This window comes from Amblyraja radiata, chromosome 4 (assembly GCF_010909765.2).
Source record: "Amblyraja radiata isolate CabotCenter1 chromosome 4, sAmbRad1.1.pri, whole genome shotgun sequence".
NCBI lineage: Eukaryota > Metazoa > Chordata > Chondrichthyes > Rajiformes > Rajidae > Amblyraja > Amblyraja radiata.
The window spans coordinates 60,656,279-60,682,037 of record NC_045959.1 but is presented as its reverse complement, the minus strand read 5'-3'; the positions used below and the strand labels follow the sequence as shown (position 1 = coordinate 60,682,037).

The window sequence follows — 25,759 nt, the reverse complement described above, 5'->3', positions numbered from 1 at the left end:
TTTACATCACCATTTCCTCCCAATCTACACCATTCACTTTCTTACTGTGACTCATGCAAGTTTGCTTCACACATTTTAAAGATTACTTTAGAGACGGCACAAATCAATTTAAATTGGCTTCAGATACATGAAAGTTACATCTGGGAGGGCGCACAGTTGTTTGTCATGCAGACCAATTAACAACTCCGTGGTTATAAGCCAGTTCGATATAACGACTGCGCTGGCACAGGTCATAGGTTGCTCAGGCTAAACACTCGCAGCCGCCTTGTCGCTGCATGGGTGCAGGCCTGCGTCTCATCCCTATCCAGCCGCCGCTGGGCCATCCCCGTCACCTCCGGAGTGTCCCATCCGCGGGTGGCCGCGGGCAACCCCGGACGGAAGCGGGGGGTCTCCAGCTCGACTCTGCCTGTTCCGGCGGGGCGCTGTCCCATCGCAGGCCCAGGCACACAGGCGGCGCAAAAAAGAAGCACCAACTCCAGCTCAACCCTGCCCGTCCTGTCGGTGGGACGTAGTCGAGCTGGGGCCAGCGCCTTCCCTCCCCTCGCTGGCTGCGGGCCTGGGCCGACACTCCCATCCATGGACCTCTGGATAGAAAAACCTCCTTCAGACTTCCTACACGTTAAACTTTTGCGCCGTGGTTGGGATGGATGGGAGCGGGGATTTTCACTGGAGCAAGGAACAAATGACCTAACGTTTGCGTTGAGTGAACTGAGTATTCTTAACATCCTCACCGTACACCGGCATTTTGTGAGAGTGGTTGGATCCCAGCTTCAGCTCAACCAATGTCGGTCACATTATCAGGACAGGCGGCGGGTGAACAGGAGCTGATGTGAGGCATCGGCGATGCTCTGGAATCCTAGTCGACTGCTGCCGAGCAGCAGGGTCGAGGAGGCAGCGCCCGACCCGGGAGTAGAGGTGTCAGTTCTTCCAGCGGCGAGCGGAGAGGCACCAGCTATCGCGAGCCGCTCACCTGTCGGGCGCTGACTCCTGGATCCCGGGATCCAACCACTCTCACAAAACGCTAGTGTACGACGAGGACAGTAAGAACACTCAGTTCACTCAACGTAAACTTTAGGACTACGTATAAACACTGCTGTATTTTCTACATGGTGAAACCAAAATTAATAAAAATGGCTTTTATTAAAATCTGACAATGTGCACTCTAACCACATGTGAATTTTTCTATTACAAATCTCAAATTGTGGAGTACAGGGGCAAATAAATAAATGATGGGTCTTTGTCCCAAACATTATGGAGGGCACTGTAGGTCAGGGCTTTGATAAGCTTGCTATATTTATACATCACAACCTTCCGTCTTTCACCAGTAAGCCAGTTCTGGGTCCATATGACCAAGTCACTGTGAATCTCGTGCATCTTAATCTTCTGGATCAGCCTACCATGGGGGCCTTTATTAAATTAAATATCTTATTAAAATCCACATACACAACATCTGCTCCCCTATCTTCATTGATCACCTATGTCACCTCCTCAAAAAAATTGATCAAGTTAGTAAGTTTTGACCAGCCATGTAAATCCTATCACAAAGAGTTCTCCCCTAGGAGGTCTATAGGGATTTAGAATTTCCTGGATGTTCTCCATTTCCCTTCTTAAATAAAGGAACAACTTTAGCTACTCTCCAGTTCTCCAGGACCTCACCTGTGGCTAGAATGGGCGTCAAGATCTTTGTCAAGGCATCCACAATCTCCTCTTTGCCTCTCTCAATAACCTAGGATAAATCCCATGAGATCCTGGGGATTTATCCACCTTAATGCTCTTCAAGAACTCCAACACCTGCTCCTTCTCAATCTCAAACTAACCTTGCAGATCAGTAATCTAAATTTGGCATATTAATAAAGTCAATTAAAGCTCGTATAACAGAGAGAGCAAAGGGGGAGATACAGAGCACCAAATAATTCTCAGCATTGTTGCACATCATTTCCATTGATTATACATGCAAGAGATCCTCTTGCACCTGCCAGAATGGAAGTTCAATCCGAGAGCACTCAGAACTTGGACTTCTTCCAACCTCCTTGAAGGGAAACACTGATGAACTTTAACGCCACTTTCAATATAAAAGGACACAAAGTGTTGAGAGTTTGGCTTAGAGATACAGAGTGGAAGCAGGCCCTTCTGGCCATCAAGTCCACGCTGACCATCGATCACCCGTTCACACTAGTTTTATGTTATCTCACTTTCGCATCCACTCTCTACATACCAGGTGCAATTTACAGAGACCAATTAATCTTCAATCCCACACGTTTTGGGATGCGGGAGGAAACCAGAACACCTGGTGGAAACCTTCATGGTCACAAGGAGAACGTCCAAATTCCACACGGACTGCATGTTTAAGATCAAGATCTTGACGTTGGCATGAAGCTCACAATCTAAAGGGCAACAATGGCCCCTGCCCTCCTGAATGCTGCAAATTATGCAAATCTATACTCAGGAACAATCGCTCAACAGTCTCTGTAAAGCTAGGTAGGAACTGCAGATGTTGGTTTAATCTGAAAATAGACAAAATGCTGGAGTAACTCAGCGGGCCTGGTAGCATCTCTGGAGTGATGGTTTGGGTGACATTTCGATTTGAGACCCTTCTACAGACTAGACAGGGGAAAGGCAAGTCAGAGATATAGACAGTGATGTAGAGAGCTATAGAACAAATGAATGAAATATTTTTTTTTTTTTTTTTTTTATTAGAAGTACGGTAAATTACAATAACACACACATATATCTTAATACATTTTTTGTACCGCTTCATTTTTTTTTTGAAGCTTTAAGAAAAAGATAGAAGTAAGGAAAGTAAAGAAGGTGCGCAAGAGTCGTGAAGTGCAAGAGAGTGTTGGGAAAAGAAAGCCCCTTAGAAAAGAAGTTAGAGAAGGAAGTAAAGTAAGAAAGTAGACCCTAGAAAAGAAAGAAAAAGAAAGTAAGGACGATCGCTCTATTATAACATTACACTCCGCAGAAAGACTACCAACCAAGTCTGTTTTTGTTGTTTTACCTCCCAATGCCAGGTCCTGATACCATTTATTTATTTATTTATTTTTAAAATTACTATTGCACCTCATGCTTGTAATAGGTCCATAAACGTAGACCACGTCTTTTGGAATTGGTTTGCTTTACCTGCTAAGAGGAATCTCATCTCTTCCAGATGTAATGTTTCAAACATATTTGATGTCCACATTTTTATTGTTGGTGTGGGCGCATTTTTCCAGAATTTAAGTATGAGCTTTTTTCCCATTATTAGCCCGTAATTGAGTAAATTCTTCTGATACACGTTTAATTCAGGGATACCTTCCGATATTCCAAAAATGATCCATTCTGGTTTTGGTACCAGTTTTATTTTAATTAATTTTGAAAAAATATCAAATATTCCATGCCAGAATTTTGGGATTTTTGTACAAAAAACAAAAGAGTGCGCTATGGTAGCTTCTTGACACAGACATTTATCACAGATTGGTGAAACATTAGGAAAGATTTTATTTAATTTCGTTTTTGAATAATATAGTCTATGTAATGTTTTGAATTGGATAAGCGTATGTCGTACATTGATCGAGCATTTATGCACCTGTAGTAAATGATTATCCCAGCTCTCTTTTGAAATTTTTATAGCTAATTCTTGTTCCCAGTCTCTTCTAATTCCATCTGTTGTGGGTATTTCTATGTTTAAAATTATATTATATAAGTACGATAATAAATTAGCTGATTCCGCCTTTGTCTTCATTGCTTCATCCAGTAAGTCGGAAGGCATATTATGATAGTCTTTTGTGTGTTTTTTCAAATAATCACAAATTTGAAGATATTTAAAATATTGGTTATTTTTCAAATTATATTTCAGTTGTAGTTGTTGAAATGATAGTAATTTTCCCACTTCATACAGATCTTCGAGCGTTTTGATTCCCATTCTTTCCCATTGTATAAATGATTTGTCTATGATTGATGGTTTAAACGATGGGTTATTGGCTATTGGTATTGAGAGAGATAGGTTTCTTAATTTTAGATTCTGTTTTATTTGTTTCCATGTTCTAATTGTGCTATGTATAATTCGGTTTTTATTATAATTTTTATTATTCAGATTTATTGGTGAGAGGATAATCGCTCTTATATTACTCGGGGAGCAGTCCCCTTTTTCCATTACAATCCAGTCCGCCTGCTGGGCAGAATTGTCCAGCAGGAAATGAATGAAATATATGCGGAAAAGTAACAGTGTTAAAGAAAACAGGCCAGTCTAAAATCCTCTTAATCAAGTGGTAGGATAACCAAACCATGTTCAGTGTTCTGTGCCCAACATAGAGGCCCGACGTTCAGTCAGCTCCAATGAACAGGCCAAATGAATCATGTTTTCAAAATGTCCATGAAATGCACAACATCCCATGACTGCTCAAAGTGCAGCAGCAGCATTTGGGAAGGCAACAAGAATCCAAATTCCATTTGTTAGGAACACACACAAGCTCAAGTAAACACCAGAAAGAAAACAACACTGCCCAGACTACGCATTTATCCTGTCAACACATTCCCTGTCCCCTTCCTGTGACAATCTGTAAGTCGTACATTAGCACCAGCCACTTCAGAAGTGGAATGGAAAGTCATCCCTGGCACTGCCTATCAAGAATAAACCTTTAATTATGATTTCTGGCAAGTATTAACAAGTGATTCTATACATTTTGCATTCAGCAGCTAGAAAATCTTTGCTCCATTTTTAAAGTTCATTTGACTTGTCGACATTGAGAGGGAGGTTTAGTTTATTGTCACATATACCAAGGTACAGTGAAATGCTTTTGTTGCATGCTAATCAGCCAGTGGAAAGACAATACATGATTACAGTCAAGCCATCCACCGTGTACAGATACATGATGAAGGAAATAATGTGAATAACGTTTAGTGCAAGATAAAGTCGGTTGTTTTCTTGACTCCATTCCACCAAGATTACGATCTCCGTCCTGTACAGTGTCTCATCTCGCAATCTTACCGATGATTTTGAAGCACATATCTGAATCTACGACTAGAAACTCAGACAATAGACAACTCAGAGCAGAGTTTTTGCTGCATCTACTGTAGCTGTTTCACGTGGGGTGGATCAAACTAGCTCAGACTTGGCTTGGGATAATAGGACCATCAACTGGAGGGCCACGGTGGACCCCCTACTCATCTCTTCTCGCAATTATGCTCGACTCTTGCATTCTTGAGTTGTGCTTGGTAATCAAGATCAGTGGCATTCAATAAGTTGCTCGCCACTATTCACAACTTCCTCTTGGGGTTGGCTTCCAGACATCTGTTCGCCAAGGCATCACTCATTTGTACAAAATAAGATCATAGGTGATAGGAGTAGAATTCTGCCATTCGGTACATCAAGTCTACTCCACCATTCAATCGTGGCTGATCTATCTCTGCCTCCTAACCCCATTACCTCCGACACCTGTACTTATCAAAAATCTTTCTAATCTCTGCCTTAAAAATATCCACTGACTTGGCCGCTGTAACCTTCTGTGGCAACATACTGTCATGGCCAAAAACTCTGCACTTTGCAATGGACATTGTGAAAACATCTTGCAACTATTTAAATTTAAGAACCAATCAAACACAAATCAGAGAAACCAAACAGGAAAATCGTTTATTTTTAAAATCAGATCTAAAGTTCAATGCCAGGCAAACGAACATTCAACATAAATCCGAAAACCAATCATGATGCCAAAGGTCGAGTTATGTAAATTGAAGAATGATAAGGAGTATTTACGAGAACTGGTAGTGCATAATAGGAGGCATGCTGTAAACAAAATGCAAGCATTTTTTTCTAGTAATAAAGAAAGTGAAAGGTTTAACTGCTGCCAATAGTTTAACTTCCCCAAAGATCTCAATTGCTTACTGAAGTATGTCTCCATGAATTTTATACATTTCCTATTCAAGTGTGTCATGCAACAAGTGCCCCTTTGGAAACTTCAGTCAACATACAGTGTCAATAGACTGTTCAATCAATTTGATGACGGGGGAAGTCTGAAAGGGACGCAGGGGAAGAAAGGGACACGGCACAGATGCCAGGACATAAAAGCTAACCTTCATCTGTTTATTTTTCTACTTGATTCCACTTGCCCAAAGTGTTCAATTCAATTTCTAAATTGTTTTTCTGGATATGCAAACTTGCTAGGGAGATGAATTTAGCGATATAAATGCTGGAATCTGGCTAAAATCTATCTCCAGAGATTTAAATAGGAACAGAACTGTTGCAATAGTTCACCAGAATCATAAAGGTCAAAAACCATATGTTTAGTAATGGCCTTTTCTTCACCAGTACATTGTGCAGAAACCGGCACACCAATTACAAATAGATCAGTCACTACATTTAGTTTAGAGATAGAGCGTGGAAACAGGCCCTTCAGCCCATTGAGTATGCGCTGACCAACAATCACCCATATACAAGTTATACCCATACACTAGTTCTATCCTACACATGAGGGACAATTTAGGGAAGCCAATTAACCTGCATGTTTTTGGAATATGGGAGGAAACCAGAGCAGCTGAAGGAAACCCATGGGGTCACAAGGAGAACGTGCAAACTCCACACAGATAGCACCCGAGATCTGGATGGAACCAGGTTTCTGGTGCTGTGAGGCAGCAGCTCTATTGCTGCACCACAGTGTCCCCGATTTAGCACACTATGTTCCAGACTCTAATATTAGGACATAAACAAGCCTTCTATTTCCCTTGTATCACTTTAAACCCCTCAATTATCCCAACTCTCAAGGCTACTGGTGACAAATTTATGCAACTCCCTTCTCCATTTCAAAACTGACACTACATGTATACTGCTGGTGACTGCATTGCATCCCTTTCAAAACAAAATCTCCTCCTTGGGAAATCAATGCCCTAAATTAAACATCAAACTCCATCCAGTATGAAGTCTGACCAACATTCCCCAAGCTTCACAACAAGGTTTAAATGTTTCAAAAGGAAATACAAAACATGCACTAAGCACAATTCAGAAACAATTCAGGAAGTATTTACCGCAAAAGTAATTTCAACGTTGCTGGAAAACAATTACATGGGAAACAAACCAATGATCAAAAAGTAAAGAGCTGCCTTTATAATGGTAGGGTTTAAACAATAAAGTATTTTTTAATTTTTCATTGTTGCAAACTGAAACAGAAAATTATGGAATCAATCTGACTATATCTGCAGTCTCATGGCAATGGATACATTCAATCAAGGATACTCATTGTTGACACTTAGCAATAAGTGAATGCTAATTATATAGCAATTTTCTTCCCTAAATACCTCTTGATGTTAAACATTTAAAACAATTATTCATGATCAAAACAGAATGGTGTGCAAATATCAGAGGGTTTTTTTACATTGTAGAGCCTATTGCGTCTGTGTTCTGTTTTGGATTTGGAACATTTGCAAGGATTTATTACATTTTCACTATGGATATGCAAGGTGTTATTAAGATTTAAAATTAGCCTCCTCTGGCAGCTCATTCCATCTGCCTGCCACCCTTTGTGAGGAAAAAGTTACCCCTCAGATTCCTGTTAATCTGACATGAATTTGCTCAAAAAACAAATTAGAAAATGCTGCAGATGGAGTTCTTTAAAATGATACAAGCTTAGACAGTATATACAGAGAAAACACTATTGAGAGGGAGACTCCACAATCTTAGTTATTCCATTAAAGGAGTAAAAATTAATCACACTTATTTGCCATAGAAATGCTAGTAGCTTTTATGTTATATATTACATAGTTCAATGTACAAACATTTTACAGCTTCACATCTATTAAAATGAGGCTTTGTTTATACAGAGGCCATCTCCAGGTTATTAACACCCAACATTGACTCCCCATGTGTCCCTATAAAGTTATTAAATTCAGAAGTTCAACCTACTTCCTATAGGGTTATCATACAAATGGCAGAACTAGTTTCCTTTCATTCTCCATTTTTATGAATTGTTCCTTCACACCAGTCCTGCACATTCCGTGACACTAATGTGGAGGTAGATTACAACAGGGTCATTTTGGTGTACTTTCTGACTTAGAAGAAAAGACAACTTAGAGATATTTGTACAAATGGAATCCATTTGTTATCCAGGGACAGCCTGTACCATGTTAAAAAGTACCTTTGTGAATTGATCTCATGAGCTTTAAGGATTCAAACAGAACAAGCGTGTCACAACTAGTTATGAAAGTAAGCACAGATGTATCTCACCTGCCATCTAGTTAAGGACTTTTGCTTTAGTTATACAACTTCTCACTTACCCAGATCCAAGATTTTCCAAAAGTGCTATCTTCACTTTCACAATCCCCTTCAAACGAGGAGTCAAAGTCCTCCATTTACAAGAACATTTTAAAGAGTATTTCCTTGCCAAACTTTTTACAACGTGCAGCTCGTTGTATCAGTTTCACCAATATTACACTCACAGGTAGGTGTCTTCAACATGCGTGGAATTTCAAGTTTACTAAATGGCCTGTTATAAAGTACCTCAATTGAAAAACAAAAAAAAAGTCGCAAACCAATAGAAAACACAAATCTGTACCAACCTCTTAACAGAAAGATAAAAGGACACGGTCAAAGTCTGCTCAGGGATGGAACTGATAGGCCAGTGACGTCTCTTTCAAAAATAATCTTTTACCCAACAGGAAAATTTCCAAGAGATTTATGGAAGCTTGCAAATAAATTAAATGCTTCTTAAAAATAGTATGAATGGCATAAGTTCAGTTTTGTTGAGAGATGCAGCGTGGATCAGCCCACCAATCCATGCCAACCAACGATCCCTGCACACCAACACTATCCTACACACACTAGGGACAATTTACAATTATACAAAGCCAATTAACCTACAAACCTGCATGTCTTGGGAGTGTGGGAGGAAACTGGAGCACCCAGAGAAAACTCACGCAGTCACGGGGAGAACGCACAAACTCCGTACAGACAGCACCCATAGACAGGATCGAACCTGGGTCTCTGGCACTGTAATGGCCCTGTCTCACGGTGCGAGTCCACCCACAAGTGATCCCGAGTTTAAAACAAATCAAACTCATGGTAATTACGTAGAATTAACGTAGCGGGAACGTCGGAATTCGTAACGCTAACGGCAGGTACTCGGGAAACTTGTTAACTCATGAATATCTTTCAACATGATGAAAGATTTCCACGAGTCAAATTTACTCTTGAAGTAAAAATTTTAAACTTTTATACTCGTTGTAAGAACGTAGTAGCTCGTGAGTTTACCGTAGTGACTCGTGAATCTACCGTGGGCACACTTTAACTCAGCGGGACAGGCAGCATCGCTGGAGAGAAGGAATGGGTGACAGGATGACGTTTCCAAAATTCTTCTGCGTCTTTGTGTTACTCCAGCATTCTGTGTTCACTTTTTGTCAACCAGCATCTGCCCTTTCTTGTGTATGACATTATTTGTGTCCGTGGCAGTTGATTGTTGCTCCCTTCAGTTTCCCAGGGGGTCGGGATAGGACTGGAGTTGGGAGGGAAAGGTGGGGGAGGGTTGAGGTGACTTAGTATGGGAGACAAGTGTAGGAGAGGTGTACTGACTGTGTGGGCAGACACTTTGGTAGTGATTGCCCATGGGGTTCACTGCAGAGAGCATTATAAATAGTTGCCGCAAAAAAAAGATTTTGTGTAGATCTGGTATATCTGGGTATTGAAGGCGCTTCTGGTCTGCAGTGTGCCATAGTCACCAAAATACACTGCATCTTTAGAAAGAAAAAATACAAAACATGTCAATCCCACTGGATAGGCCTTAGTCATGGCGCTGTACAACACGGAAACAGGTCCTTCGGCCCAGCTTGGCCGTGCCGTCCAAGTTGGCGTCTTGGGTAGTCCTATTTGCCTGCATGTGGCCCATAGCCCTCTAAACCCTTCCCATCCATTTATCTGTCGTTAATAACCTCAAGAAAATATTAAGTCTACGTGAGCCTGCTTCAGTTTCCTGGGTCCAACTCAAGAGAGAAGTCTCCCCCCTTTCCAGGGTTAATCGCTCCACTGTTTATAATGCTCTCTGCATTATGAAGTCCTCGACAGTGAACCCCATGGCAATCACTACCAAAGTGTCTGCCCACACAGTCAGTACACCTCTCCTACACTTGTCTTCCGTACTAAGTCACCCCAACCCCCCCCCCCCCCCACCTTTCCCTCCCAACTCCAGTCCCGTCCTGACCCCCTGACTGAAGGGAGCGACAATCAACTGCCACGGATACAAATAATGTCATACACAAGAAAGGGCAGATGCTGGTTGACAAAAAGTGAACACACAGTGCTGGAGTAACACAAAGACGCAGCAGAATTTTGGAAACGTCATCCCGTCACCTATTTCTTCTCTCCAGAGATGCTGCCTGTCCCGCTGAGTTAGAGTGCCCGCGGTAGACTCACGAGTCACTACAGTAAACTCACGGGCTACTACATTCTTACAACAAGTTTAAAAGTTTAAAATGTTTACTTCAAGAATAAATTTGACTCGTGGAAATCTTTCATCATGTTGAAAGATTTTCACAAGTTTCCAGAGTACCTGCCGTTAGTGTTACGAGTTCCGACATTCCCGCTACGTTAATTCTACGTGATTACCACGAGTTTGATTTGTTTTAAACTCGGGATCACTCGTGGGTGGACTCGCACCGTGAGACAGGGGTTTATTTTTATTTTTTTTATTAGAAGTACAATAAGATACAGTAATACACACCACATATATCTTATTACATTTGTTGTACCCCTTCATTTTTTGAGCTTTAGGAGAGATAGAAATAAAAGAAGTAAGGAAAGTGAGAAAGTCGTGATAGTGCAAGAAAGTGTTGGGAAAAGAAAGCCCATTAGAAAGAGAGTTAGAGAAGAAAGTTAAGAAATAGATCGTAGAAAAGAAAGAAAAAAAGTGAAACAATCGCTCTATTATAAAAAACTCCGCAAAAAGGGATATACCAACCATATTTTTCAGGGGTTTATGGCAGCCCGACAACTGAAATCATGGATCTTACTATATGGAAGTGCTTAAGATAAAAAATATTGCCCATTTCTTTCGCTGCCTCGTGATAAATATACACGAACAATCATGAATTTAAGCCTATGGTCAAGAACCCAAGTGAGCTGCCGGACGAGGTAGCTGAAACAGGTACAATAACGACATTGAAAATACATTTTGACAGGGACATTTATAAGGAAAGGTTTAGGAGGATATGGGCCATTCTTTGGCAGATGGAACTAGCGTGGATGAGATATCTTGTTCAGCATGGACAGGTTGCGTCAAAGGACATGTGTTGGTGCTGTATCACTGTCTCTATGGCTCTAATCCATCATGCCAAAACAGGTCCTCCTCCCGAAAGTAAATCAGTGGCTAAAATCAGGTTAGTTCTCCTTTGTAATCATGAACCATATGAAAACTTTAAAGAATAAAATAGTCGTACAAGACAGATAGAAATGAATGCAACGTTGCAAAAGTTAAATCCAGTATGCTGCAGGATGGAACAACGATTCTACATGTTTTAGATTAAAATTCACAATTCTGCTCAGTGCTTAAGAATTATATTTTAACAAGTGGTTCGTCACTGATGACCCTCAGACTATCCTTGATTGGACTTTGCTGGCTTTACCTTGCACTAAACGTCATTCCCTTATCATGTATGTAAGGGTGGAACAATGGCGCAGCAATAGTGTTGCTGCCTTACAGCGCCAAAGACCCCAGTTCAATCCCGGCTACAGGTGTTGACTATACAGAGCTTGTACATTCTCCCTGTGACTGCCTGGGCTTTCTCCGGGTGCTCTGGTTTCCTCTCATACTCCAAAGACGTACAGGTTTGTAGGTTAATTGGCTTCTGTACATTTGTAAATTGTCCTTCGTGTGTAGGATAATGTTAGTGAGCGGGGATCGCTGGTCGGCACGGATTCGGTGGGCCGAAGGACATGTTTCAGTGTTGTATTTCCAAACTAAACTACACACTGTAAATGGCTCGATTATAATCATGTAATGTCTTTCTGCTGACTGGATAGCACACTACAAACAGCTTTTCACTGTACCTCGGTACACGTGACAATAAAGTACACAATGTGCTTTTGCAACATGAAAATTCTGTGGGTCACAATAAAACATGAAAAATTCATTATGTATGGAAATAAAGTAAATAAAAACTGGAATATAACTTCTTTATCTGATACACAGTCTAATTTAACGCGGGTGTGTATTATATGGTGGAAAATTACAAAGACTATTGATTATCACAACAATAAATGCTGCCTTTCAGAGTCAAAAAAGTTTCTATGGTTGATATGCACATTCTGCTTTGGGAATGCAGAAGTACTGAGAATGTCGAGCTTAAAGTATGGGAAGTACGTAATAGAATTATTACATTTGCTAAAGATAGACACAAAATGCTAGAGTAACTCAGCGGGACAGGCAGCATCTCTGGATAGAAGGAATGGGTGATGTTTTGGGTCGAGACCCTTCTTTCTTGAGTCTGAAGAGGGCCCTCGACCCAAAAGGTCACCCATTCCTTCTCTCCAGTGATGCTGTCTGTGCTGCTGAGTTACTCCAGCATTGTGTCTATCTTTGGTTTAAACCAGCATCTGGTTCCTTACTATTACATTTACTGTGTACTTTGCTTCAAAACAAGCAGCTGCTATGAAGAGATGAGTTTTATCTTATCCAGAAGTGAAACCAATGTACTATCTAGGTTATGCAGGTCGCCCTTCACAAAATGACTCAAAGATACCATGAACAGAAAGATATTCTGGCAAAGGCAGATAAGGTATCGCCAATCAAGGCACGGAGAACATCTAAATTGTGTTTCATATTTATCTTTTATAAAAACCTCCCCAAAGGTGGGGTGGGGAAGGAAAGATCACATTGAAACTTAATTTTTTGTCAGTAAAAAAAATAATTTAAAGTTGAGAATAAGGAGTCGAGTCAATTGTTATATGCACCAGGAAATGAACAATATAGTTTTTACTTGATCCAGCTTTACTGGCACATTGACATAACACAACAAAATAAATATACAATAAACAATAAGTTATCAGTTATTCTAGGTAATTAGACTATAAATGTGCAAGGCAAAATTCATAGTACAACCTATTAAAAAAACAGTGTGTTTGTTGCTGAAGTAGGGTTGTGGTTGAATAGTGTGGTTTAAGAGCCTGTTGGTTTATTGTAAGAAGCTGCTCTTAAACTTGGTGGTAACAGTTTCTGTTTTTTCCGATGGTAACAATGGGAGGAGACTTATCTTTGTCAAGTGGTGAGCCTTTGTAATGCTCTACCCCAAATAGCTGTGAAATTTCACATATTGAATTCATTCAAAACAGTGATCAATAGATTTCCAGGCAATTGGAGAATTAAGGGATGTGGCAACGAACTATCCTATTAAGTTATTCCCTTATCTTGTATCTATGCACTGTAAATGGATCGATTGTAATCATGAATTGTCTTTCTGCTGACTGGTTAGCTCGCAACAAAAAAATTTCACGTGACAATAAACTAAACTGAACTAAGTGGCACTGAAATAGGGAATCACTCATGATCTTGATAGCAAGCGAACAGGCTTGTAGAGCCTACTCATGCTTCTATTTATCACATCCTTGAATTTTGTTATATAATTCATAAAAAAACTCTGCCTAACCACTTTACTGTACATGCGTACATCCATATGGTATTTATGCAACTCGAGAGCCCAAAATGGGCATGAACGACATGATTAACCACCAGATGACAAACTACAAGAAGGTTTTGATCTCATAATACATTCAATCAATATAAATGTTTTCAATGACAAATTACGATAAGTCTCACAGCGTTCAAAATTCACAATTAATAGCAATAATTAAATTCTTGTTGACAAGTTAAAAAAATTCCTACCAATATGACCTCATCTAATTTAGGAACACTGACCAAACAGATGTTGCTATTGAAAGCGTAGGAAAGAACTGCAGATACTGATTTCTGAGATAAATACAAAAATGCTGGAGTAACTCAGCGGGACAGGCAGCATCTCTGGGGAGAAGGGTGACGTTTCGGGTCAAGACCCTTCTTCAGACTGATAGAATTGGATGATAGATTTAAATCAGCATCTGCAGTTCTTTCCTACGCTTTTAATAGGAACATCTGTTACTCCAGCAATTTGTGTCTATCTTGGCTATTAAAAGTTCACCTTTGAAGCCAAGACAAAAAGGAAAAATGAAAATGATAGTGCTTTTGCAATTTCCCCAAAACATTGTTTTTGTTTCATTATAGGACTTTATAAAACTTTCCAGTCAATATTTCCAAAATGAAATTTAGAACACCGTCATCTTCAACAACTGTCGAACAAACTGCAATCATAGCTTTGAGAGTTATAAAATACCACATCTGCACACAGCGAGGAAACAGCTCTGGTCAGGACGTTCTTAAGATCCTGCAGATGCTGGAATCTTGAGCAAAACAAACACAAAGTGCTGGAGTACGGATCAGGCAGCACTCCGGAGAAAATGAATGTCACATTTCGGGTCTAGATCCTACTTCAGACTGGCCCATTGAGTTACTCCTGCACTTTTTCTTTTCAAGATTCAAGAGAGTTTATTGTCATGTGTCCCTGATAGGACAATGAAATTCTTGCTTTGCTTCAGCCCAACAGAACATCGTAGGCATTGACTACAAAACAGATCAGTGTGTCCATATACCATTATATAAATATATACATACATGAATAAATAAACTGATCAAGTGCAAATAACAGATAATGGGCTATTAATGTTCAGAGTTTTGTCCGAGCCAAGTTTAATAGCCTGATGGCTAAGATTGCAGTCTTCAGGCTCCTGTGCCTTCTACCTGAAGGTAGCAGGGAGATGAGTGTGTGGCCAGGATGGTGTGAGTCCTTGATGATACTGCCAGCCTTTTTGAGGCAGCGACAGCGATAGATCTCCTCGATGGAAGGAAGGTCAGAGACGATGATGGACTGGGCAGTGTTTACTACTTTTTGTAGACTTTTCCTCTCCAGGGCGCTCAAGTTGCCGAACCAAGCCACGATGCAACCGGTCAGCATGCTCTCTACCGTGCACCTGTAGAAGTTAGAGAGAGTCCTCCTTGACAAACCGACTCTTCGTAATCTTCTCAGGAATTAGTGGCGCTGATGTGCTTTCTTAATAATTGCATCAGTGTTCTCAGACCGGGAAAGATCTTCAGAGATGTGCACGCCCAGGAATTTGAAGCTCTTGACCCTTTCAACCATCGACCCGTTGATATAAACGGGACTGTGGGTCCCCATCCTACTCCTTCCAAAGTCCACAATCAGTTGCTTGGTTTTGCTGGTGTTGAGGGCCAGGTTATTGTGCTGGAACCATATGGACAGTTGCTCGATCTCTCTTCTATACTCTGACTCATCCCCATCAGTGATACGTCCCATAACAGTGGTGTCATCAGCGAACTTAATTATGGAGTTCGCATTATGACCGGCTACGCAGTCATGGTATAGAGTGAGTACAGTAGGGGGCTGAGCACGCAGGCTTGAGTTGCTCCGTGCTGATTGTTATCGAGTCTGACACATTTCCACCAATACGAACAGACTGTGGTCTGTGAATGAGGAAGTCGAGGATCCAAATTGCAGAGGGATGCACAGAGACACAGTTCGGCGAGTTTGGTAACCAGCTTGGAGGGGATGATTGTGTTAAATGCCGAGCTGTAATCAATGAATAACAGCCTGACATATGAATTTTTGTTATCCAAGTGGTCCAGAGCGGAGTGGAGGGCCAGCGAGATCGCATCCACCGTTGATCTGTTGTGGCGGTAAGCGAACTGCAGTGGGCCCAGGTTTTTGTCGAGGTAGGAGTTGATTTGTGCCATGATCAACCTCTCAAAGCACTTCATTACCACAGGCGTTAGTGCCACTGGTCGATGGTCATTGAGGCACGTCACCTTACTCTTCTTGGGCACTGGTATAATTGATGCCCTTTTGAAGCAGGTGGGAACCTCAGACCTCAGAAGTGAGAGGTTGAAAATGTCCGTAAAAACTCCAGCCAGTTGGCCCGCACAGGTTTTTAGAACACGACCATTAGGTCCAGACGCTTTTCGAGGGTTCACCCCTCTGAAGGATTTCCTGACGTCGGCCTCTGTGACTGAGACTGAAATGCCATCACAGCGATTGGGGGCTCGGGAAGGCACATCGGTGTTCTCCTTGTCAAAGCGTGCGTAAAAAGCGTGGAACCTTTATGCTCAAGATTCCAGCATCTGCAGTACCTTGTGTGTATATATAGATATAGATATATATAATCTCCCTCCCTACATATTAAGTCTCTGCGCATGGCTTAGTCTGTGGCTCCAGGCAACAAGGCTCGAGTCTCCTTCACAACTTCAAATTAAAATGTTTCAATCGACATTGTATCTCAATAAGTACAAAGATCAAAGCACCTGGAGAATTTTGTTTGTGCAACCCATTGCAGGGAAAAAATTCCTTTGGGTGAGATTAAATTACCTTAAACTAAAGTAACTTAAATCAATCAGAAGAAGGATCTCAACCCAAAACGTCACCCATTCCTTCTCTCCAGAGATGCTGCCTGTCCTGCTGAGTTACTCCAGCATTTTGTGTTTACCTTTGATTTAAACCAGCATCTAGAGTTCCTTCCTACACCTTAAACTAAGCAATCCTAAGTAAAGATGTCCTTCTGAACACTGTAGATCTATTACAGACCACTGATAGAATTGGATGACACAACTTTGGAGCTACAGATGTGAGCAACTAAACATTTTTAATACACACTAACTTAATTCAGTTACATTCCAGAAACAATGCACTTGGGAGTACATTCAGAGAAAATAAACATGCATCACATGGAAACAGAAAACAGCTCTGTGGTATATTTGTTTTTTTTTCCTTTTCGATTCACTTAAATGCACTTCATTGTGTTACGTTTGCGTTCAGGACGTGCAAATGACCATTAATGTGCAGTGCAAATCAAATAAAATAATGAGCCCTGTTCATGCAACGAAAATTAACTTTGTGTGGTTACAGCAAGTTTAGTTCACATTATATTGAACAGGAGTGCATTATACCAGGAAGATTTAAACTTAAGGCCCTCATTTAAAGTAATTTGAGATCTTTCACTGTAATAAAAAGCATTCCTTCTTGCAGCCAACAAGAATAAGCTGACCTATTAATCAGTCATAGACACAAAATGCTGAAGTAACTCAGCGGGACAGGCAGCTGGAGAGAAGGAATGGGTGACGTTTCAGGTCTAGATCTTGAGAGATGCAGCCTGTCCCGCTGAGTTAATCCAGCTTTGTGTCCATCTTCGGTTTAAACCAGCAGTTCCTTCATACACTATTATCCTGACAGACACCTTTTCAAATGGCAATAAGATATTTAAAAGGTTGTACTTTTCTCTTGTTCTGTGTGTGTTGCTGGAGAACTCAGACGTAATACTGTTGCCTCTGGGTCTCTAAAACCACACCCGTCGGATGCTAGAATTAAAGCTTTGAATGGTCTTAATAATTTGTATTTTTGTCTGTTTCCAAGTGAACTTTTTCAACAATATAAATATATGAACAATCTTATGTCTCGGATTGATAAATTTTAAAATTTAAGTGTATTTCTATGAAGTCTTGCTCCCTGCAGGGAGATTCATTGGTTATCAGTGCACGCAATCAAAGGACAAGGCCGAGCTTCCAGACAAATTTTCTCATGAATGTGGGACTTTAAAAAAAAAAAAAAAAAAAAGCAAAACTACAATAAATTTCTGCAACGATCAAGACAGGCAACTTATCCAGTTCATTAGCAGGATGCTCCATTTAGCAGGATCCCTGGTTCGGCACATTTTGTAAATTCTGCTTTTTCAAAGTTGCATTTAGCACGTTAAACTATTTCTGCAGACCAGAACTAAGGTATGTGAATAAGCGGAACTGAAAAATCATGTGCCTTGAACAATGATGAATTTCTACACAACGAGTTACTAGGGCAGCACCACGGAGGAGTTGCTGCCTTACAGCATCAGTGTAGCCCAAAAATACATTTGTGGCCAGCCTGAATGAGCATCGGCTCATCTAACTACCCATTAAATGTTATAAGATTACATATCTCCACCATCCCATCTGGCAGTGCATTCCGATATCAACCACTCTCTGGGTGAAAATATTCTTCCTCAAACCCCTCCAGATATCTTGTCCTATATTTCAAGCCAAAGCTTCTGGTTATAGATGCATCTATTCAGGAATGAGGCAGGGAGATTTTTTCATTAACTGCCCAACTCATCAATTGTGTACATCTTAAATAAATTCACCCCCCAGCCTTCTCTACTCCAAAGAAAATAAATCCAGACCCATCCAGCCTCTCCTCATGACGGAGATGCTCCATCCCAGGTAACATCCAAGCGATCCTTCTCCACATCCTCTCTAATGTTATCACAACTTTTCTATAGTTGAGTGACCATAACTGTGCACAGTTCTCTACATGCAAATCAACTCTTGTTTTACATAGTTGTACTAAACCTTCCTCATTCTTATAGTTTAGTTTATTGTCAACCTGGACAGTGAAAAGCTTTTGCCGGGTGGGCGGGGGATGGGGAGACCAGGCAGCGGGGGGGGGGGGGGGGAGAAAGAGGAGAGAGAGACCGGGGGGGGGGGGGGGGGGGGGGGAGACACATATCGGAACACATATCGCTCTGTTCCCCGGGCAGCTCCGGATCATTGTTTAGTTCACCTCATTCCGACCTACAGGCAGAAACTAAAATCTGCTAAGCCTGTGGTCAGAACAATGAAAAGGTGGACATGCGAGGGCATTGAAAACCTGCAGTCCTGCTTTGACTGCACTGACTGACACAGGGAAGCAACCATAAGCCTCAATGAATATACAGACATCATATGTCAGCTTTTGTGAGGACAGTTGCATTCCTACTAGGACCCGCATCTGGTTCAACAACGACAAGCCCTAGTTTACAGCAGAACTCAGACAGCTCTGCCAGTCTAAAGATGAGGGTTAGAGGAGCGGGGATACAGACCTCTACAGGCAGGTCAAGTACAAGCTGAGAAGAGGAATCAGAGCTGCCAAGGAAAGGTACCCCCCCCCCCACTCCTTGGACAATCGTTAGCTGACCAACAACCTGAACAAGTTCTATATAACCATATAACAATTACAGCACGGAAACAGGCCATCTCGACCCTTCTAGTCCGTGCCGAACACGTATTCTCCCCTAGTCCCATATACCTGCTTTCATACCATAACCCTCCATTCCTTTCCCGTCCATATAACTATCCAGTTTATTTTTAAATGATAAAAACGAACCTGCCTCCACCACCTTCACTGGAAGCTCATTCCACACAGCCACCACTCTCTGAGTAAAGAAGTTCCCCCTCATGTTACCCCTAAACTTCTGTCCCTTAATTCTCAAGTCATGTCCCCTTGTTTGAATCTTCCCTATTCTCAGTGGGAAAAGCTTATCCACGTCAACTCTGTCTACCCCTCTCATCATTTTAAAGACCTCTATCAAGTCCCCCCTTAACCTTCTGCGCTCCAAAGAATAAAGCCCTAACTTGTTCAACCTTTCTCTGTAACTTAGTTGCTGAAACCCCGGCAACATTCTAGTAAATCTCCTCTGTACTCTCTCTATTTTGTTGACATCCTTCCTATAATTAGGCGACCAAAATTGTACACCATACTCCAGAATTGGCCTCACCAATGCCTTGTACAATTTTAACATTACATCCCAACTTCTATACTCAATGCTCTGATTTATAAAGGCCAGCACACCAAAAGCTTTCTTTACCACCCTATCTACATGAGATTCCACTTTCAGGGAACTGTGCACAGTTATTCCCAGATCCCTCTGTTCACCTGCATTCTTCAATTCCCTACCATTTACCATGTACGTCCTATTTTGATTTGTCCTGCCAAGATGTAGCACCTCACACTTATCAGCATTAAACTCCATCTGCCATCTTTCAGCCCACTCTTCCAACCGGAATAAATCTCTCTGTAGACTTTGAAAATCTACTTCATTATCCACAACCCCACCTATCTTAGTATCATCTGCATACTTACTAATCCAATTTACCACACCATCATCCAGATCATTGATGTACATAACAAACAACAGTGGACCCAACACAGATCCCTGTGGCACCCCACTAGTCACTGGCCTCCAACCTGACAAACAACCATCCACCATTACGCTCTGGCATCTCCCATTCAGCCACTGTTGAATCCATCTTGCTACTCCACCATTAATACCCAACCATTGAACCTTCTTAACCAACCTTCCGTGAGGAACCTTGTCAAAGGCCTTACTGAAGTCTATATATACAACATCCAAGGCTTTACCCTCATCAATTTCCCGAGTAACCTCTTCAAAAAATTCAAGAAGATTAGTCAAACATGACCTTCCAGGCACAAATCCATGTTGACTGTTCCTAATCAGACCCTGTTTATCCAGATGCTTATATATATTATCTCTAAGTATCCTTTCCATTAATTTGCCCACCACTGACGTCAATCTAACAGGTCTATAATTGCTAGGTTTACTCTTAGACCCCTTTTTAAACAATGGAACAACATGCGCAGTACGCCAATCCTCCGGCACTATTGCCGTTTCTAATGACATTTGAAATATTTCTGTCATAGCCCCTGCTATTTCTACACTAACTTCCCTCAATGTCCAAGGGAATATCCTGTCCGGACCTGGAGACTTATCCACTTTTATATTTCTCAAAAGTGTCAGTACTTCCTCTTCTTTGAATCTCATAGTTTCCATAGCTACTCTACTTGTTTCCCTTACCTCACATAATTCAATATCCTTCTTCTTGGTGAATACCGAAGAAAAGAAATTGTTCAATATCTCTCCCATCTCTTTTGGCTCTGCAGATAGCTGTCCACTCTGACTCTCTAATGGACCAATTTTATCCCTCGTTATCCTTTTGCTATTAATATAGCTGTAGAAACCCTTTGGATTTACTATCACCTTACTTGCCAAAGCAACCTCATATCTTCTTTTAGCTTTTCTAATTTCTTTCTTAAGACTCTTTTTACATTCTTTATACTCCTCAAGCACCTCATTTACTCCATGCTGCCTTTAATTATTGTAGATCTCTCTCTTTTTCCGAACTAAGTGTCCAATTTCCCTTGAAAACCATGGCTCTTTCCAATTTTTACTATTTCCTTTCAACCGAACAGGGACATAAAGATTCTGTACTCTTAAAATGTCACCTTTAAATGTCCTCCATTTCTCTTCCACATCTTTCCCATAAAACAAACTGTCCCAATTTACTCCTTTTAAATCCTTTCGCATCTCCTCAAAGTTAGCCTTTCTCCAATCAAAAATCTCAACCCTAGGTCCAGTTCTGACCCTCTCCATAATTATATTGAAACTAATGGTATTGTGATCACTGGTCCCGAACTGTTCCCCAACGCATACCTCTGCCACCTGACCGTCTCATTTCCTAACAGGAGGTCCAGCACCGCCCCTTCTCTAGTAGGTACTTCTATGTATTGCTGCAAAAAACTATCCTGCACACATTTTACAAACTCCAACCCATCCAGCCCATTTACAGAATGTGTTTCCCAGTCTATGTGTGGAAAATTGAAATCTCCCACAATCACTACCTTGTGCTTACTACTAATATCTGCAATCTCCTTACATATTTGCTCTTCCAATTCTCGCTCCCCATTTGGCGGTCTATAATCTATATTACTAAAACTCTGTTCTTGACCGGTTTTGGCGATCTGTGCTGCGATTTCCGAGAGAACGCCGCCACCTATGGCCGTCATTTTTGGCCACCTCACTCAGAGCCCCCCTCCGCCGCCTGTGTGCCGAGGATTTTTCCCATCGATTAAATATGACAAAGATATTAATGCTTTTACAAAATTCCCCATTCTCTCTGGTGCCTCTGCTGGAGGGAGGGGGAGGGACTATAAAACCAGGAAGTGGTGTGCCTCAATCAGTCTCTGCAAGTGGTGTGCCTCAATCAGAGCTCTGAATGACACTGAACAAATGTCACCACAGCTGTGAGTACCCATAATGAGTACCCATAATGAGTCCTCCCCCCCACCTATCCCCCCCCCCTCCCTGCCCCCCCCCACTCTCTCCCCACCTTCTCCACCCTCCCCCTCATCTCCTCTCTCTCCCCCTCCTCTCTCCCCCTTTCCTCCTCTCCTCCCCTCCCCTCCCCCTCCCCATCCATCCCTCTCCCTCCCTAAAACCCCTTCCCTCCACCCTCTCCCCCTCCCACTCTCCCCACCTCTCCCCCACACCTCCCCCCTCTCAGCCCACCTCTCCTCCTCCCTCCCCTCTCCTCCCTCCCCTCTCCCCCCTCCCTCCCCCTAACCCCTCCCCTCCACCCCCCTTACCCTCCCCTCCACCCTCCACCCTCCATCCCCTCCCTGCTCCCCACCTCTCACCCTCAGCACGCCCTCTCTCTCCCCTTCACTCTCACCCTCTCTCCTCCCCTCCTCCCCCACCTTTCCCCCCTCACCCACCCTCCCTCTTCCCCCCCCCCCCCTCTTCCCCTCTCTCTAGATGTGACTGCAAGTTGGGGGCTATACGTCAGTAGATAGGGTGGTTATGGGGTAAAAGGAGCAAATTAATAATATTAATATAATATCAAGGGGGTAATTAGCGTGAGTGCGGGGGGGGGGGGGGGGATAGTTAGTGTGTGTGACGCTGCATGCCGCCTCCCGCCCCCCCACAACCGCACGTCGGGGGAACAGACCCAACGGGTCTGCACTTGGTCTAGTACACCCCTATAAGTGTTGCTACCCCTTTCCCATTTCTCAGTTCCACCCAAATAGCCTCCCTAGATGAGCCCTCTAATCTATCCTGCCAAAGCACTGCTGTAATATCTTCCCTGATAAGCAATGCAACACCTCCACCTCTTGCCCCTCCAATTCTATCACACCTGAAGCAACGAAATCCTGGAATATTTAGTTTCCAATCAAAGCCCTCCTGCAACCATGTTTCACTGATCGCCACAACATCATACTTCCAGGTGTCAATCCAGGCTTTAAGTTCATCCACCTTTCTTACAATGCTCCTAGCATTAAAATATACACATTTAAGAAACCCACCCTCTCTTATTCTCTGCTTATTGTCTTTTTCTTCTCTCTCCCCTACATTTTGGGTCAGAGTGCTACCATTCTCTGCCTCCTGCCTCACACACTGACTGCTAGCTTTCCCAATTTGAGTTCCTCCCCCCAACCATACTAGTTTAAAGTCTCCCCAGTAGCCTTTGCAAATCTCCGCGCCAGGATATTGATCCCCCTCGAGTTCAAGTGCAACCCATCCCTTCTGTACAGGTCGCACCTTCCCCAAAAGAGGTCCCAATGATCCAGAAACTTGAATCCATACCCACTGCACCAGTCCCTCATCCACTCATTTATCCTCCACCTCGCTCCATTCCTACTCTCACTGCCGCGTGGCAGAGGCAGTAATCCTGAGATTGTTACCTTTGCAGTCCTTCTCCTTAACTCTCTACCTAACTCCCTAAATTCTTCTTTCAGGACCTCTTCTCTTTTTTTACCTATGTCGTTGGTACCTATATGTACCACAACCTCAGGCTCCTCTCCCTCCCATTTCAGGATTTCTTGGATACGTTCAGACACATCCCTGACCCTGGCACCAGGGAGGCATACTACCATCCGGGTCTCCTGTCTGCGTCCACAGAATCGCCTATCCGACCCCCTGACTATAGAGTCCCCTATTACAATTGCCCTCCTCTTCTTTTCCTTACCCTTCTGAGCAACAGGACCGGTCTTTGTGCCAGAGGCCCGGCCGCTGTCGCTGCCCCCAGGTAGGCTGTCTCCCCCACCATTACTCAACCATGAGTACTTATTTTCAAGGTGTACAGCCACCAGGGTACTCACCACTCCCTGCCTCTGCCCATTGCCCTTCCTAACTGTGACCCAGTTTTCTGTCTCCCGTGGTCTTGGAGTGACCACCTCCCTGTAACCCCTTTCTATGACCTCCTCGCTCTCCCTGAGCAGACAGAGGTCATCGAGTTGCTGCTCCAGGTTCCTAACACGGTCCCTTAGGAGCCCCATCTCGACTCACCTGGCGCAGATGTGGACGTCTGGAGGGCACTCAGACTCCATGACCTCCCACATCTGACATCCAGAACAGAACAGCTCTACTGCAGGTTCTATAACCCCCCCCCCCCCGCCCACCCCACCCCCACTTCACACCTACTTACAGCCTGACTCCAGCCGGTAGAGAGACTATTCCAAAGACAGAAAAGCCGGAAATCTCCAGGACCCCTGTTTCCCCTTTTACTCTCAAGCTCTGTGCCGAACAACTGGCACCGGTCTACAAAGACATTTTCATCCAGTCCCTGCAAACCTGTACTGTCCCTGCCTGCTTCAAACTCTCCACTATTATCCCTGTACCCAAAAGACAAGGATTACTGGTCAATGACTACAGGTCTGTCGCACTGACCCTCTGTCGTCATGAAGACCCTTGAACGACGTGCTGGCCCTGCTGAAAAATATCACAAACCTCTGCAGTTTGCTTACTGGGCCAATAGATCTGTGGATGATGCAGTCAATCTAGTTCTGCACTTCATCCTCCAGCACCTAGACCACCAGAGGACCTATGCAAGGATTTTGTTTGTGGATTGCATTCAACACCATTGTGCCAGAGCTACTACACTGCAAACTCTCGCAGTTGACTGTGCCTGAACCCCTCCGTCAATGGATCACCAACTTCCTGGCAGACAGGAAGCAGCATGTGAGGCTGGGAAAGCACATCTCGGACCAGCAGATCCTCAGCATAGGAGCAATAGCCAATAGGTGCAGGAGTAGGCCATTCGGCCCTTCGAGCCAGCACCGCATTTCAATGTGATCATGGCTGATCATCCAGAATCAGTACCCCGTTCCTGCCTTCGCCCCATATCCCCTGACTCCGCTATCTTTAAGAGCTCTATCTAACTCTCTCTTGAAAGCATCCAGAGAACAGGCCTCCACCACCTTCTGAGGCAGAGAATTCCACAGACTCACAACTCTGTGTGAAAAAGTTTTTCTTCATCTCCGTTCTAAATGGCTTACCCCTTAGTCTTAAACTGTTGCCCCTGATTCTGGACTCACCCAACATTGGGAGCATGTTTCCTGCCTCGAGCACGTCCAAACCCTTAATAATCGTTTATGTTTCAATAAGAACCCCTCTCATCCTTCTAAATTGCAGAGTATACAAGCCCAGCCGCTCCATTCTATCAACATATGACAGCCCCGCCATTCCGGGAATTAACCTCGTGAACCTGTCCTTCCTCAAATTTGGAGACAAAAACTGCACACAATACTCCAGGTGTGGTGGCGAGACCTGTACAACTGTAGAAGGTACTATTTGTTCCTATACTCAACTCCTCTTGTTATGAAGGCCAACATGCCATTCATTTTATTCACTGCCTGCTGTGCCTGCATGCTTACTTTTAGTGATCGATGAACAAGGGCCCCCAAATCCCGTTGTACTTCCCCTTTTCCCAACTTGGCACCATTTAGATAATAATCTGCCTTCCTGTTTTTGCTATCACATAACCTCACATTTATCCACATTAAACTATATCTGCCATGCATCTGCCCACTCACCCAACCTGTCCAAGTCACCCTGCATCCTCATAACATTCTTTCCATAGTTCACACTGTTGAATGTTTGAATGCTCCTTTATTAGAAAAATGTAATAGATACAGAGGGACGTAAATCAGCTGGAAAGTTGGGTAGAGCGATATCACGTAATTCAATCCAGACATGAGCAAGGTAATGCAATTTGGGCTGTCCAATTTGTCTCAGACCTGTACAGTAAATAACAGGGACCTTCGAAGCATTGGTGTACAGATGCATCTT

At 42.8% G+C, this 25,759-nt stretch overlaps 1 protein-coding gene across 5 annotated transcripts in view; it reads right to left on the bottom strand.

The window, feature by feature from the left end:
* The window catches only part of lpin2 (lipin 2), a 122,014-nt gene that overhangs the window by 90,756 nt on the left and 5,499 nt on the right, over positions 1-25,759 (bottom strand). Inside the window, exon 1 of one of the 5 annotated variants that reach the window (XM_033019598.1) lies at positions 8,242-8,458. The exons of 1 other annotated variant lie outside the window; for it this stretch is intronic. In XM_033019598.1, coding sequence (XP_032875489.1) covers positions 8,242-8,316 — 75 coding nt within the window. In that variant the 5' untranslated portion in view covers positions 8,317-8,458. Of the gene's footprint in view, positions 1-8,241; positions 8,459-25,759 lie in introns of those variants that run through there. 3 more of the 5 variants (XM_033019600.1, XM_033019599.1, XM_033019601.1) reach the window with 3 other exon arrangements.